The sequence below is a fragment of the Suncus etruscus genome, chromosome 1, assembly GCF_024139225.1.
Source record: "Suncus etruscus isolate mSunEtr1 chromosome 1, mSunEtr1.pri.cur, whole genome shotgun sequence".
NCBI classification, from domain to species: Eukaryota; Metazoa; Chordata; class Mammalia; order Eulipotyphla; family Soricidae; genus Suncus; species Suncus etruscus.
In genome coordinates this window covers 29,282,761-29,300,834 of record NC_064848.1, presented here as the reverse complement: position 1 = coordinate 29,300,834, position 18,074 = coordinate 29,282,761, and the positions used below count along the sequence as shown (strand labels likewise).

Sequence of the window (18,074 nt, the reverse complement as noted above, 5' to 3'; positions counted from 1 at the left end):
AAAGAAATAAAACTTGGAAATAAAAAATATAATTCTCACAATAAAAACAATTTTTGACTGTCAATGATAAACTGGATAAAGGCAATTCCTATGGAGCTAAGAAACAAATTTCAGCAGTTAGGTCAGAATAAATAACAAATGAAAACTGATGAAAATTCTCACAAGAGTGTTTTTAATATTTATGTAAAATGTATAAAATTATTTTCAGAAATGAAACAATTTAAATATACAATACAAACTAAATTCCCTAAGCTAAACACATATATTGGCCTTAAGGTTTTAAAGTTCTATGTGTAATGTGAAGGATGAAATACTAAAGCAAATAAATGAAATTTTATCCAGATGCATTCTAATGAAAAGTGACAACTGTCAAAAACATTAATAATAAAGAGAAAAGAAAAAATAGATAAACTGTTTCACCAAAGCACTGAAATTCCATACATTCTATATTACATTAGAATCATTAGACTACTTTACTAAATGTATAAGCATTTAAATACAATTAGAGGGCTCTAATCAAGAAGAAAACTAAAACAAGGAAAACAAGTATTAATAAAAATGTAGAACAGAATACTGCCAATGTAAAAAATGTAGAACAGAACTAGGGATGGTAAGATATGCTAAAGTGATTCAGAAATAAATAGACAAAAACATTTTTTATATGTGGAGTCTGAAAAAGTTAAACTTAAACCTGGAGAGTAGAAATAGTGATTATGAGGGTAGGGGTGTTGGTGGAAAAGCACAAGAGGGGAAATTAGATGTTGACTAAATGCTAACAACTTGCAGAAGAGATAATTGGAGGGTAAATGTTGATAAACATAACTGATGACTAAAACCCTCATTTAACTGTATGCATAATAATTTAATAAGGTCAATATTTGTAGATTTTTGTAGACACTATTTTTGTAGATACAATTATTGTAGATACTATAGTAAATTTTAATTCAATAGAAATATAGTATTTATACAAATGTAATGAATTTATCATATATTTTAGTAGCTTTTGTCATAAACACTGCATCACTGACAAAAACATTTACCAAGTAATAAGCACTAAGTAAATAAATCTACCAATACTTTTGAGGATGATACCTAATCTGAAAAAGACTGCCTAAGCCAGGGGTCTCAAACAAAATTTACCTGGGGGCCATAGGAGGCAAAGTCAGGGTGAGGCAGGGCCGCATAAGGGATTTCACACAAAATAAAGTCCTCAAACATCATTATTAACAGTTTAAATTATTTCTTCTGAACATGAATTGAACATTGAGTGAAGATCATGAACAGTTCTTCTGAACGTGCCATATTTTGCTTATTCCTTGTTGCCAGAGACTTGACAGCGCTTCTTCTCACAAATCTGAACCACATTTGGCTTTAGAGAGGAAGCAGTTGAGACCTCAGTATGGCTTGAAGATGATCATCGTTAAGTCTAGACCTGTACTTTGACTTATTGAAGTTCAATGTGGAGAATAACTTTGACTTATTGAAGTTCAATGTGGAGAATAACTTTTCACACAAATATGTACTCCCAAAAAGGCACATTCAGGAAAGCTCAGAGAAGCGGGGGACAATTCTCTCAAAAATTGCCCATGCATGTCTGCTTTTCCACTAATCTCCCTGAACTTGGCTTTGAGATCAAAGTTGCATTGCAGATCAATGAGCTCCATTTGAAGCACAGGAGGGGCATCTTGCACATCAAAGGAAAAGGGGTCCACAAAAATTTGGAAAGTGGCTCTGTGCTTTTGAAGTCTGCAAATCTGTGATCAAATTCCTTATCTAGCTGAAAAATAGCATCTACATATTTCTCACCACTGAATGGTATGCCTGCATCCACAAGTTCTTTGCATGCTGGGAAATGGCAAAGGTTTGTCTGAGAGAGCTGGGATTTCCATAACAAAAGTTTTGTGGAGAATGCTCTCACATTGTCATAGGCAGCACTGATAAGCTGCCCTGGGCCTTGTAACATCTTGTTTAGTGCATTCAGCTTATCTGTGATGTCAACAAGAAAAGCTAAGTCCATGAGCCATTTGTGATCACTCAACTCAGAAACAGCATTCCCATCTTTCTCCATGAAGGCTTTCACGTCTTCTCTCAACTCAAAAAAAAATCTTTTCAGGACATTTCCCCTGCTGAGCCAACATACCTCGGTAAAATAGAGCACATCTCCAAATTCTGACTCCATTTCCTCAAAAAAAGCATGTGCTTTAAGCCCCTGGATCTGATTTGGTTGATGCATTTCACAACAACAGACATAATATTGTCACACGGCAGGCATTTTCTGCAAAGGGCCTGCTGATGGATAATGCAGTGAAGAGTGATGGCCTTCTCTACACCCTCATCTTCAAGCTTTTTTTGAACAAGTGCCACCAGTCCATTTCTCCTTCCTGTCATCGATGGCACTCCATCGTAATTATTATTACAACAAACCTCTTCCATGGCAAACCTGCATTCTCCTTGGCATCACACAGATGCCGAATATCTCATTAACAGTGGTCTGGCCATGCATTGGTATTATTGTGAGCAACTCCTCTATCAATTCAAAATTGCAATCAACACCACGGACATAAATTGTGAGCTGTGCAGTGTCTGTTATATTTATGCCCTCATCAAGAGCAACTGAGTATGCATCAAAACATTTGGCTTTCCCTGTCTAGAGTACAGGAATGGGTAGGGTGCAGAGGAGGGAGATTTGGGACATTGGAGATGGGAATGTTGCACTGGTGATGGGTGGTGTTCTTTACATTGCTGAAACTTAAACACAATCATGTATATAATCAAGTTGTTTAAATAAAATATATATGAAAACAACATTTGGCTTTCCCACACAGTTGATAATAAATGTCACTTGACATGTCAGAAATGCGCTCTGCCACAGTGTTGGCAGAAAGGCTGATTTTGCTAAACTGACCTTTCTTTTCCGGACAGATAATACTTGCAGCCTGTAACATGCATTTTTCAACAAACTCTCCTTCTGTGAATGGTTTTCCTGCCTTAGCAATCATCTCACTAACCATGTAACTAGCTTCGACTGATGCAACAGTCTGTTTGGTTGCTTACTTGAAGAAATCTTGTTGCCTCATTAGACATGCTTTAAGACTGGCAACCCGCTTGGCTTTCTCATTTCCTTGATATTTTGCACATTCCTCACCACGTTTAGTTGAATAATGGCATTTCAAGTTGTATTCCTTGTGCACTGCAACATTCTCTGAGCAAATAAGACATATGGGGATGCCTCTGTGCTCAACAAAGAAATACTGCATCTCCCGCTTTTCCTGAAATTGTGCTCTTCATCAATCTTTCTCTTCACTGCAGGCTTTGATGAAGTCATGATGAAGGTATGACAAAATCTAATTCTGTAATAAACTTATCTCCCTTCTCTCCCTTAGGCCTCGGATAATGCAAGGGACAGCAGGCAGGAGCAGCAGAAATGATATCTGCGCTAGGCCCAAAGTATTCACGATTATCCGCTTACCGAATATTCGCAATAAAAAATCGCATTAGTAAGAAAAAATATTGCAAAAAATTGCATTATACATTTGCATTCCCCGAATGGAACTGCTCGGGGTATGTGAATGTTTAATGCAATTTTTATTGTAATTATTCGGTAAGCAAATAATCGTGCGATATTTGAAGGCCCGCCGGCCACAAAATGTATGGAGAGCCACAAACGGCCTACAGGCCGCGAGTTTGAAACCCCTGGCCTACACCATAGGAAGAGGAAAAATTAGAGTGATGACAATTAACACATTCAAGTCTAAAATGCTTATATCTCAATGCTTTGTATTTAACAAATAAATTTGTGAAAATAAAATTATCCAGACGAGATATTAGTGCCATGGTAGCACAGCAAGTTACTAAGTATGCACTCAGCCTGCTTTCTCCCAAACCATTGAGATACAGGCCAGCTATACCAGTACCAGGCCTCAACCAAAAGTTAAAAGAAGGTTACATAGTTTCAAAGAAGAGACTATAAGGGATAAAGATAAACACCCAACATTAATATTTCCCCTATAGTTCTACTCAACAATGAGGGGGACACTGAGGGAAAAGTGGAAAAGATACCCCAGAATACAAAAAAAAAAAAAAACCATGGTAAGAATCACTGTAGTCCCACTGGGCCAAGAAGAGAGTCCCTATGAAGAAGCAATAGTCAAAGAGATCATTTCTGATATGATGTCTGAGATGATGTTCAAGTGCTGTAGAGCACATGCAATCACATCCAGAAGATCTATAAGTTTATCAGCTACGAGAGCTCAAAATAAAAATACTAGGAGACATATCCTAATTATAATTACAAAAAATATAAATAGATTAGAAAAAGTGGCACGATCAAAGAAGGAAATTACATACAGGGGAGCTTTCTCAAGATTTATAGTAGACGTCACAGAAAGCAAATCAGGAACTCCATAGAATTGAAACCATCTTTACTAAAAAAAACTCAAGAGGGGCTACATAAATAACTTAAAAGTATAACTTATAAAACTGGAAAATGACAAACTAAAGGAGCCCAAAGCAAACAAAGAGAAGAAAATAGTAAAAATTTAGAGAAATTAAATTTTTTTAAAAATTAAATTAAATTAAAAATTTTAAAAAGTCAAAAGATAATAAATCAAGAGCTTGTTCTTTGAACAAATAAGGTCAATAAAACATTAGCAAGAAAAACAAAGAAAGAGAGAAAGCCCTAATAAGCCAACCCAGAATTGAATAAAGGGAATATCACAACATATACATCAATGCAAAGGGTCATGAGATACTATTTTGAGAAACGTTATGCCATGAATCCAGAGATTCTAGAAGAATGAATAAATTCTTGAACTTCTATAATCTCTTAAATCTGAACCAAGAAGATACAGAACACATAAACATAACTATCACTTTCAAAGATATCAAGTTGGTAATCAAAAGTTTACCTAAAATAAAATTCCAGGCCTGGGTATATTCACTAGTGACTTACTACCAAATCTATTTTATGTTCTCCAAAAAATTGAAAAAGCATAAATATTCTCAAAGGTTCTATGAAAGGAACATGACTCTAATACAAAATGTAGATACATACCATACAAAAAGAATTAAAGGCCAATACCCTGATGAATACTGTTTGCAAAGATCTTCAACAAAATATCAGCAATTTTCAAACAACTCATCGAAAAAATCATAAACGATGACCAAGTAGAACTTATGCAAGATATAAAAGGATAATTTAATATAAAAAATCAAACAATGTAATATATGCTATGAATAAAATAAAAAGTAAGAGCAATGGCACAGCTGTAGGATGTTTGCTTTTCAAGTGGCTGACTTAGGATAGAACTTGTTTTGATCCCTGATGTCTCATATGGTCTCCCAAGCCAGGAGCGATTTCTGAGCACATAGCCAGGAGTAAACCCTGAGCGTCATTGGGTGTGGCCCAAAATAAAAAAAAATTTTGATCATATAAAGGATATAGAAAGTATTATATAGCATCCTGCACCTATTTATGATTAAACACTGAACAAAATCAGAACTGAAGGAATCTTCAACATAGTCAAAGTCAATCACCACATGTCCACAGCAAACAGTATACTAAGGGGGGATCCCTTTAAGATCAATCATAAGATGAGGGTGCCCACTCTTACCACATATATTCAATATAGTTCCAGACATAGGTTGTCCATTGGCAATTATGCAAGGCAAAGATATCAAGGTAGTACAGATTGGAAAGGAAAGTCAAGCTATCACTCTTTGCAGATTATATGACATTATATTTAGAAATTTTAAAGACCAAACAAAAAAGTCCTTAAACAAACAATAGATTTGTATAGTAAAGTGACAGGCTATAAGATTAATATGCAAAAGTCCATGGATTTCATATATGCAAGTAATGAAAGAGAAGAGAAACTTAAAAAAAATTATAAGTATACTTCAGAAAATCAGGCACCATGTTGAATTAGCTTAACTAAAGGGTTCATAGATCTATTCAAATAAAAGTACAAAATACTACTTCAAGAAATAAAAGAGGATACAAATAATTAGAAACACATCCCAATTTCGTGAGTGAGAGTATTAATATCATCAAAATTGCAATATTCCCAATTTACTATACAAATTTAATACAGGTTCTATAAGAAACCCATGACATTTTAAAAAGATCCAACATTTTTTGAAATTCATAGAGGACAATAACCATATACACACAGAGAGAGACAGAGATAGAGAGACAGAAATGTTGCCCTGAATAAGTAAAGCAATCCTTGAAAAAAGATAGAAGTCTGGTACTACAATAGCATATTAAATGGCAATTAAAACAAGTAATTAATAGTAATAGCAATTAATAAAAGATGGTACAGGAATAGAGGCAGAAAATGAGGCCTGATATCAGTGGAATAGGGTTAAATATTCTGAGATAAACACCTACATATATCTATAGAGAGATAGATTATTATAGATAGATGATAGATAGATAGGTTATAGATAGATGATAGACAGATGATAGATAGAAGATAGGTATGATAGATAGATAAATATAGATAGAAAGATAGATAGATAGGTAGGTAGGTAGGTAGGTAGATAGGTAGGTAGGTAGGTAGGTAGATAGATAGGTAGATAGATAGATAGATAGATAGATAGATAGATAGATAGATAGATAGATAGATAGATAGATAGATAGATAGATAGATAGATAGATAGATAGATAGATATGATTCGTTAATTTTTTATAAAGGGGCAAAAAATTTGAAGTGAAACAATGAAAGTCAACAGGTGGTATAGCATTATGTATGAAAACCCCACTAGCAAAAGCTAGTAAAGGGAAAAAAAGAACCTCTCATAGAAGCAGCCTGATTGGTGTGGTAGGAGAGTAATGTGGGTGGGAGGAAGGCTGAATTGGTGGAGGAAAGTGCACACTGTTGAAACATTGTATACCTGAAACCAATCATTAAAATCTTTCTAATTTCAACGATTTATAACAAGGTTCATCTACCATCATTGCTTACATTTGGCAGAGACTGAAAGGCAGATTGAGGATCATAATTATTTATGCTGACAAAGAAGCAAGTTTTCTCTCACAGAAGTTGTTCACTTAGTGAAGCTGATAGTAGGCAGACAAGAGGAGGAAATTACTTCAAATACATTAAGTGCAAAATTCTATAGGGACAACAGAAGAACAGTAACTGCTCATCTGACTTAAAAGAAAATCAAAGAGTAGGGTCTGAGCAATAGCACAGCAGTAGGGCATTTTGCCTTACACACGACTGACCAAGATGGACCTTGGTTCGATCTCCTGACATTCCATATGGTACCCCCAGCCAGGAGCAATTCCTGAGCACTTAGCCAAGAGTATCCCTTCAGTGTCACCTGGTGTGACCCCCCCCAAAAAAAAACAAAAAAATAATCAGAGTATTTAGATCTAAGATATTTAGATTGATCTCTAATTTAACAAAATGGCATAAGATACCAGATTTCAAAGCATAACTTTAATGAAAAATGTTATTGATGTTATTATCAAATGATTTACTTCTTACACTTTACATATAATAATGTGACACATAATGATTACTGCTATAAGCTGTTATATCGCAAATGTCTTTGTTTTAAGTGAATGTCAGATATTTTAGGACTCAAACATAACAACTACCTAGACTCATGTTTTATATAATTATCTTTATTCCTCACTTTTTTATTTTTGTTGTTTTAAAACATGTATCTTGTGTCCTTTTTCTTTGGTCATTGTAGGATATTACTGCTATAAGCTGTTATATCGCAAATGTCTTTGTTTTAAGTGAATGTCAGATATTTTAGGACTCAAACATAACAACTACCTAGACTCATGTTTTATATAATTATCTTTATTCCTCACTTTTTTATTTTTGTTGTTTTAAAACATGTATCTTGTGTCCTTTTTCTTTGGTCATTGTAGGATATTTTAATGTCAACCATATTGCAATGCAAAGGCACCCAGGTATAAAGAAACTGTTTAATTAGGTGTAATTCTTTCTACTGCCTTTTAATGATGACTTGGAATCTATTGGGTTATATTATGAAACAGATTTCTCTATGATAATTCTTTGGTATTGAGGTTATTTTAGGGAGAAGAGTGAGCAGGTGACGTATCAGTAAGACTAAATGGGGTTAGATACCAGAGATTTACATTATGTACCACCTCAAAAGCCTGTATTTCTCAACTGACTTAATATCTTTATTTTATCCTTCAACTTTGTTTTAGGTTTTGTTCCCTTATTACAGAAAAACATTTTTGAATAGGGTTTTCTGGAACATTTTTCATTATACATTTAGTAGCAACTACAAATGATAAAAATTTTAACATTTATTTTGCTTATAAAAAGAAAGAAGAAAAGGGCCCTGAGAGATAGCACAGCAGCATTTGCCTTGCAAGCAGCTGATCCAGGACCAAAGGTGGTTGGTTCGAATCCCAGTGTCCCATATGGTCCCCTATGCCTGCCAAGAGCTATTTCTGAGCAGACAGCCAGTAGTAACCCCTGAGCACTGCCGGGTGTGACCCAAAAACAACAATAAAAAAAAAAAGAAAAGAAAAGAAAGAAGAAAAGACACCAAATTGTTAGTAGCTCAGAGTATTAAGCTACTACTAAAACCATTCCAAACTATTTTTTGTGAGCTCTCAATATCATTTCCCCAAACTTCAGGATGGCATTACTGATAGATTAGTAAAATCTGAGTCAGTTAGAGAACATTGGAGCAAATTTAAATTGCGTAATTTCCAAACATTATTATCATGAGGCTCTATGAGTATATAAAAAAGTTGTTAAAAAATTGGAATCAATAACAGAATTTCCCAAATGGCAATGGATAATGAATAAAATATTTTAAAGAACCATGTATTAATAAAATATTATTCTCTACACTTCTAAGTGTTAAGAAAATCAGAGAGTAATATTACATTGTTATATCAGTGCTCTAATAACTTCCTAAACTAAAAAAATTCTAATGAACTCATGAAAAAAAAAATAATATGAAAGTATTTTCTCACAACTTGTCATATAAATTTACATATATAATTTCACCCATATACAGGGTAGTAGAATCAATAAGGTTATAACAATTACTTCATTATGTAAAAAAAGAAGCTATTCAATATTCTAGAGTATAACAATATATTGTCATAGAATAAAATTAGATGAACACATTTGTATGTTTCTGTGGCAAAACTCTCAACAGATCTTGAGGTTATAGAGATGATGATGTATACAAACAACACTATGATATAATTTTCTTTTAATTATTTTAGTACCAATTATAGACAAAGAAGAAAAAACATCCTACAAATAACCATCCAAAATAGCATAAAAACAGAACTTGCAAATATTTCCAAAGAACCCATCCTCTCTCAACAGTGCTACAATTAGAGCGCAATAAGATCTGAAAAGTTAAAGGGGAGCAGCAATAAGAATGAATTGAACTTAAAATATAATTTTATTTCAAATCTATTTTGTTTTTCTTTTAAACAGTAAAAGGAGTCAAACTCTAAAAGATAATATTGTAAAATAATAATAATATGTATGCTTCACTGGCTTTTAACTATATCTAACAGCCATATTTATAATCAGATATTATGCTTATTTAGAAAATTTATCATCCTGCAGTCTTTCTGTTATTTAATTTTCCAATATTTTTTAAAAATAAACTGTACTATTCAACTCTACAGGTGGTTAATAAATTAATTATGTATTGCATACAAGAGTCATCTGTCCAATTCTTGGCACCATTAGTGTAAGCTCCAGGCACAGACAGAGCCAAGAGTAAAAGTGACAAAAATTAAGAATTTTTTATGTTGTTATAAAAAGCAATAGAAAATGTAAGCAGCGTAATAAAAGCTAAGATGATCAAAATGAGATGAAGATAATTCTAGAAAATATAAAAGAAAAAAGTTTTCATGGAAATGAATCAAAGAAAGATGGCATAGTCAAGTGGTATATATACATACACACACAAATCATTGGAATCCTTGAAGAATATGAAATAAAATTAATTGAACTACTAAATAAATAATAAAATAGTTAAATAATAGTTAAAATAATAAATAGTAGATAAGTGATAGTTATGAATTTCTCAGTTGAAGTATGCAGGCACTTGGATCAAAGATCAGAAGAATCCAAGTAAAACTATAAACAAATAGAAAAAATCCGAGATAAATTACAGTCAAAAATGCAAAAGGCAAAAATATACATAATAGTAAAAGCATAATAATCAAATAAAGAACTTATGTACAATATAAATACATAATTCACAAATGATCTCTCAAATGAGACTCTACAACTTGAATGTCAGAATATAGTAATAATAAATAATTAAAACTCAATGAAATGACCCAACTTCGATCTTGGCATCCCATATGATCCTCAAACCTGCCATGAGTAATTTCTGAATGCAGAACCCAAAGTCACCCCTGAGCACTACAAAGCATGACACAATAAATAGCAACCAACAAAAAGAAATATTGACATACAATTCTACTTAAATGAAAATTATATTAATCTGCACTAATAATATAATTAACAAGAGAAAAGATTTACATTCAAGCACAAAATCAGAAGCAACAAATTGCTAAATTTTAGTAGCTAAGAATTACCTCAATTAAATACAAATAAACTTGACTAAACATATCAAAAATAAAAATCACTCAAGAAAAAAAAGAATACAAAACCCATGTTGTTTTTTGTAGCTTATGAAAAGTTTGGTCAAAATTAAGTTCTCCAGAAAATAATAAAAGAATGTAAGGCACCACTGCACTTTTATATTGTCTAAAATACTTATGTATTTTTAACATGGTTCATAAACATTTCATTTTACATTTTTTGCCAGGGTTGCTCACCATTGCCTATGCAGAACCCTGAAGGAGGAAAGAAAATCAATGTCAATAGCAAAAATAATGAATAGTGTCAATAAACAGGGATGTCAAACTTAAATTTGGGGGGAAATTGCAAAGTTTTGTTCATTTCCTCATATATGTTTGGAAATGATAAATAAAATCTATAAACTTATGTTTAAGCATTTAATTTAAAAATGTATTGTGGGGCTCGACTGATAGCACAGCTGTAAGAAGTTCGCCTTGCACACTATGACAGCAGAGCCAGGAATAACACATGAGCATCGACCAGGTGTGGCGTAAAACAAGCAACAAAATATGAATAAAATAGTATAGAAAGTTATTGTAAATATTTCCAAATTATCCCATCTTTTGCTACAATGTGAAAATTAGTGAAAATATGTTTTTCATAAATAAGCCATTATTTTTAAGGAGAAGGGATTTCTGCTTATGACTAAAATCCCATTACAATCATGCTTGTAAATATGTTGCTTAAAGATTTTATATGAAAAATAAAAATACAAATAAATTAATTATAAAAATACTAAGAGGTTATAATCATTTTGAGAAAGCTTTGATTATCTTTTTACCTGTCCAACTGCTCTGTCTTTTTCCAAGGAAGTCAGCATTTTCTGCCTCAGTAAATTTTGGTGCTTCTCATGTAACACCCTTATCGTTGGTTCATAAGATGCATAATGTAATTTTAATCTGTAAAAAAATAAAAGGCCAAATCACATCTTAAAGGGTACTTGAATTAAATCAGTGATTTCCATCTAACATCTATACCATCTATTTCTTACATTGGATAAAATGAATAATTGTATGAAGGTCAATACAACAAATGGCAGCAGTATCAGTAGTACCATCAATATAAATTCTCAAAAAATAAGTAGAAGTAGAAAAAAGTCATATTTTTCTTGTTACCAATTCTCCATTTCCTACTAGCATTTTTAAGTAAACACTTAGATCTTAAATTTAAGCATGAAAAGTATATACTATATTTAAGTACAAACTTGGATAGAGTTATTTATTAAAGAAAAAGTTTATTTACTCAATTCGAAACTTTTTCAAAAAGAAAGGGTTAACAACAATTATAAAGTAGAAAAAGTGTGACTTTGAGCCAGAGTAGTAGCAGAGCGGTAGGGCATTTGCCTTACAGGCGGCTGCCCAGGTCAGACCTCGGTTAGATCCCAGGTGTTCCATATGGTCTCTCACAGCCACAGAGCAATTTCTGAGCACATAGCCCTGAGCATCACTGGGTGTGGCCACAAAACCAAATAAAAGAAAAAAAGAAAAAGTGTGACTTACATAAAAAAAAATAAAGAATTGTTTCGAAAATGCTTGATCAACTCAGATTAATAAAATCATGTACTTAAATACTTTAATTTCTTGTGGCTGAACAATTCAAGTTGGTGTATAATTTAAAATCTATTTTTGTTTTAAAATTTCTTCAAAACATTTGTAAATTGAATCAATGCATAATTTGTGTCTTTAAAATTAGAGCTTAGTTTTAAAAAATATGGTTTTAAGGGTAGTTAAAATTGTTGTTTTAATTTAATTTAACTTTTGTTTCTGTGTGGTTTTTGGGCCACACTGGTGACACATAGGGCTTACTCCTGGCTATGCACTCAGAAATTACTCCTGGTTGGGGGATCATATGGGACCCTGGGGATCGAAATGAGGTATGCCCTGGGGACCTGGGTCAGCCACATGCAAGGCAAGCACCCTACCACTGCACTACTCCTCCGGAAGCTATTGTTTTAATTTAAGCATAAATGCTGCTGAAGCGAGCACCCAAGTTGTTATAAAAAATAAAATTATTTCCTCAGTTTCTGGACATTTCAGAATTCATGTAACTGGGGAGGTACTCATACAAAAAGAATTATAAAATGTGTTCTCATGATACTCCCTAATTTCACCTGGCATAATTATTTGGTACATCTTTGATTCATATATATAATATATCAGTATATATTAGTATACACTGATATATATATTCATAATTAAATCTAAAATATCAATATTCTAAAATCAATATCCTTTGATAATTGAGTGGTTTTCAGTTTTATATATAAATGGGAAGGCTATGAAAATTTTTAAAGAAGTTATATACTTTAATTTTATAAATTATAAACTTACATATAAATTATATAAATTCATTTTCCTTATAAAATATGTGAAAATTAAAATGCTGAAATTAATTTATGTATTCATCTATAATATATTATTTAAATCCTTGCAATTTTTCTCACTTTATAATATTTACTAAATTATTTTTTAGGAAGGCTGTCAATTGTATGCTCAATTCCTTCATTTAATATGCTTACAAAAGAGCAATGTCATTTTATTGTTCTTTATTTTCTCTGGCCTTCACTTTGCTACAAAATTTTTGATTTTATAATTATTTTTATCTCATCACTCTTCTTTCTTTGTATCTAATTTACCCAACTTTGTGCTTTTAAGAAACAAAATTAATTGATGTTTTTTAATTTTCCAATGAAAGCCTTTGAAGCTACCAATTTCACTTTGAATACTTCTTTGATTACATCATAGTTAATATGTTGTATTGAATCAGTTGAAATTTGTTTCCTATTCCTTCTATGGCTTACTGATTCATTTTAGAAGTTTGTTACTTGAGTTTAAGAAATTTGGAGGATCCCCTTAATAACTCTTTAATTTTTAATTTAATTGTTGTCAGAATATACCTTTTGCATACCATTGATTCTTTGTTATAGGGTTTCTTTTTACAGCTAAATACAATTATTTGTGTTTACAAGTTAGCTTTCATCTATTAGCTAAAGCTTAAGAAGACTATAATTGTAGAGTATAGAATATGTGGTATTCTGACTCCCACTCCCCCACCATCAACTAACATTATAACATTCTTCATTCAAAACTTCATGTTCATAATTTTTATGAGAAATGTTCCTTAACTTAATTAATGATGGCCTACAAGGTCAGAATTTAGATTGTTACCAAGTCTGTCTTCTGCTGTTATTGACAATGTGGTCTTGGACACTTCTGCTTTTTTCTTTAATAATTACTTTAAGCACCATGTTTACAAAAATGTATGTAGTTGGGTTTTAGTTATAGAATTAATACTACTCTTCATCAGTGTAATTTCCTGCCACCATTGTCCCTCATTTCTCTCCCAACATCGCATATCTTCAGGAAAGGCATTCTACTGCTCTATCATTACAATTGTCATGATAGATGTCAGAGCATTTGGTACTCCAACTGTACTCACTGCTCTCTGTGGTAAGCAAATAGCATGAACAGGTCCTTTCAGCCCTCATCTCTGTTGTCTCTTGATATTATCACCATAGTCTCTTTTATTTTTCTTTATATCCCACAGAACAGTGAGACTACTGTATGTCTATCCCTCTTTCTCTGACTCTTTTAACTCAGCATAATAGTCTTCATGTCCATCCATATATCCACAAATTTCATGACTTTATTTTTTCTAAAAGCTGCATAGTATTCTATCGTGTATATGTTCCACTGTTTATTTAGCCACTCATTGTTGTCAGGCACTTGGTTTATTTCAGATTCTGGCTAATATAAATAGTGCTGTAATGAACATAGGAGTGCAATGGGCAATTTTTTTTTCCCGGCCTAGAGTTTATCCCTAGTAGTGGTACTGCTGGATCATATGAGAGCTCAATATCCAGTTTTTAAGGAATATCCATATTGTTTTCCAAAAAGGCTGAACTAGATGGCATTCTGACCAGCAGTGAATGAGAATCCCTTTCTCCCTGCATTCATGCCAGCACTGTTTATTTTTGTTGTTTTTTTTGGTGTGTGTTTTTTGTTTGTTTGTTTTGTAATGTGTATCAGTCTCTGTGACGTGAGATGATGTCTTGTTGTTTGGAGCTCCCTGATGGTTGGTGATGTGGAGCATTTTTCATTTGCCTTTTGTTTATCTGTATTTCTTTGAGATAAGTTCTACTCATTTCTTCTCTTTTTAATAGGTTAGATTTTTTTTCTAGTTAAGTACTTTGTGTATCTTAGAAGAAAAAGATGGGAGGCATAATTTTTCCAAACTTTAAATTGTACTGGAAAGCAATAGTCACTAAAACAGCATGGTACTGAAATTAAGACAGACCCTGAGATCAATAGAATAGACGAGTATTCTGAGACTGAACCCTAGACATACAACCAATTAATCTTGATAAAGGGGCAAGAAAGACAAAGGTGAGGAAGGAAAGCTTCTTCAACAAGTTGTGTTGAGACAACTCGTCAGCCACCTGCAAATAAGCGAACTTAGATCTCTCTTTAACACCACACACAAAGGTTAAATCAAACTGGACAAAAATCTTTATATCAGACCTGAAACTATAAGGTATGTAGCTAAAAACCTAGACAAAATACTCGATAACCTTGAGACTAAAGGCATCTTCGAGGAAGAAGCAATGCTATCCAAGCAATTGAAAGCAAAGATAAACAAATGGGACTTCACTGAAATGTAGTGGCTTTACATTCAATCCAGTTTGTGAACACTCCACATGTACTTGAAAAAACAAGACTGTTTATGTCAATTATTCCCCTTATTAATTTTAATATCTTTTAGAAATGTTACCTATTTTTCTAATAACCGATAAGATTATTAAAATATTCCGGGGCCGGGCGGTGGCGCTAAAGGTAAGGTGCCTGCCTTGCCTGCGCTAGCCTTGGACGGACTGCGGTTCGATCCCCCGGTGTCCCATATGGTCCCCCAAGCCAGGAGCAACTTCTGAGCACATAGCCAGGAGTAACCCCTGAGCGTTACCAGGTGTGGCCCAAAAACCAAAAAAAAAAAAAAAAGAAGATTATTAAAATATTTCATTGTAACTTTTGTGATAGCTTTCCTTATTTTCTGTTTGCTTCATTTTGTATTATAACAATTTAAATTTAGTTCCGGTGTGGCCTGGGACCATTCTCAGTGAAACTTATCTCAATATGCCTATCCCAAAAGCTTAATGGTTCACTCCTCAGACCTAAGGGTAACCAGAACTATTATAATATAATTGGAGACCATCAATAACACACTACTGCCACAGATCAAAGATAGTAGGAAACCAGGAATTAAATTCTATACTTCACAAGAAAGTATTCTTTGAGCTGTCTCCCAGGCCTTAAATCTATGTATACTTCATACTATGCCATCTTGATAAATAGACCCTTTTATCAATTGACAAAATTGCCTGTTTTACTAACTAATAATTCATTTGAGGATACTAAGTCTGTAGAACTTATTCTCAGATTCCCCTAACACTCCATTAATGAAGTTATGACTTTAACTATGCTCAAGCTAGAGTAGAGGCCTCTTTCACCCATAGGAAAGAATGAATGTTCCCCAGGGAGATTCTCCTATTTTCTCATCCTATAATTGTCAAGCTAATTATTTGATAAAAGAAAAATAATTTATAAAACTCTAACAAGTACTAACATGGTCTCCACATGACACATTCCTATAGTGACTGCTACAATGACAGCAAGATCTAAATTCACTTCTCTTAACCCACTATAGACGCTTACTGATTTTTTAATCCAAAATATTAACTGACACATTGTAGATCATCAAGAAATAGATTGAATAGCTATCTAAAACCCTCCTCCAATTCCAAGTTAATATAACCATAAATATTATGAACCTACCCTTTCAGGTCACTGACTAACTTGTTTTTTTCCTGAACTAGTCGCTTGTGGTGCATTCGATGAAAATCACGTTCCTTCTGAGTTTTCAGCAGTTCTGATCTGGCCTTGCTGAAAAATAAAATATCAATAATAACAATTTTAAAACGCACTAATTTAATTTTGTTGCAGAAACAATAGCTTAGTTTTAATTTTATTGTTATTGTGTTAAACAGTTTATGATTTTGTTTAAGTTTTCTGTTATAACAATGGTTTTTAAATTTTTATTTTAAAATTTAACTTTCAGCACTGGAGCGATAGCACAGCAGTAGGGCATTTGCCTTGAATGCAGCAGCTGACCTGGGTTTGATCCCCATCCTCCCATAAGTTTCCCCAAGCCAGGAGCAATTTCTGAGTGCATATCCAGAAGTAATCCCTGAGTATCAACGTGTGTGGCCAAAAAAAACCAACTAAACAAACAAACAAAAGATTTAACTTACACTGTGGTATAAATGGTTTTTTGAAAAGTGAATGTTTATATACTTTACCATCACCATAGTACAATATTCCTCCACCTTAATTTATATCTTCCTCAAAAGTCACTTACCCATCATTTCAAATTTAGTATTGAACAATTATTAGTTTATTTAAAAACAAATATTCTTTTGAATATCTCATAGATACCAAACACCATAATGGTATATAGAAGTAGAAAAAGAGTACAGTGGTATATATTTCATTTTATTTAAGTAGGGAAATGAAAATAATGACTCTAATATAACTTAAAACTTATCTACTTCTAAACAGAACTATTTTACTAAACTTAAAATAAAATAGCATAATTCAAAATAACTAAAAGTTATGTAAATCTGAACTTGATTTAATATACAGTTAAACATCTTTAACATATTGGATTAGTTATAAAATTAAAATCAGAAATAGTCTGAGTTCTAGAATGATAATACTTATTACAGTAATGCACACAAAATTATAAATCATATTACTGAATTAATTGACAACTTGAATAAAAAAGTTTTCAATATAGTTTTAAAAACAGTAAAACTACCTGTATTTTCTGAAAATAGCTGGTACAGAGCATTTTAAGACAAAACGTTTTTATAAAAATAATAGAAGTCAGTTTCAATATTATATTGCTAACCATAATTTTTAATAAGTATATAGTTATCAGTCTTTGTTAACTGATAAAGTGCTACTACAAAGAACCTCACATTCTAAAAGATGAATGAACTCAATTAGAGTGCTGACACCTCAGAAATGAACAGAATAAAGTAAATCTATGTTCTCTGTATTACAATATTTCAGACTTTAAATTAGCATAGAATAAGTACCCATGAACAGATTTGTACTCCAGAAACTTTGTCAAAGCAATCACTGAGAGACAGTCACTTGGATGTGAGATGAAGTTAGATGTTCAAGTTCTTGACAGAGCATACAGTTTTTGGAATTTCTCGGTTAAAGACTATCTCACAAGTCAGACTGTACTATAAATAAATATAGTAGAGCAGGCTTGTCTCGCAAGTTGCTGGTCTTGCAAGTGGCTGACCCAAATTAGATACCTGGCACCCCATACTGCCCTCCAAATATAGCCAGGAGTGATTCCCCAGGTTCAAAACTGAGAATATAA

General features: G+C 32.7%; 1 protein-coding gene across 1 annotated transcript in view; it reads right to left on the bottom strand.

Annotated features, from left to right (window-relative positions):
• SPAG16 (sperm associated antigen 16) overlaps positions 1-18,074 on the bottom strand; it is a 1,100,078-nt gene that overhangs the window by 1,037,812 nt on the left and 44,192 nt on the right. The window contains exons 6-7 of the mRNA XM_049768212.1: positions 16,454-16,561; positions 11,407-11,524 (exon numbers count right to left, since the gene is read on the bottom strand). Of these exons, the coding sequence (XP_049624169.1) occupies positions 11,407-11,524; positions 16,454-16,561 (226 nt within the window). The remainder of the gene's footprint in view (positions 1-11,406; positions 11,525-16,453; positions 16,562-18,074) is intronic.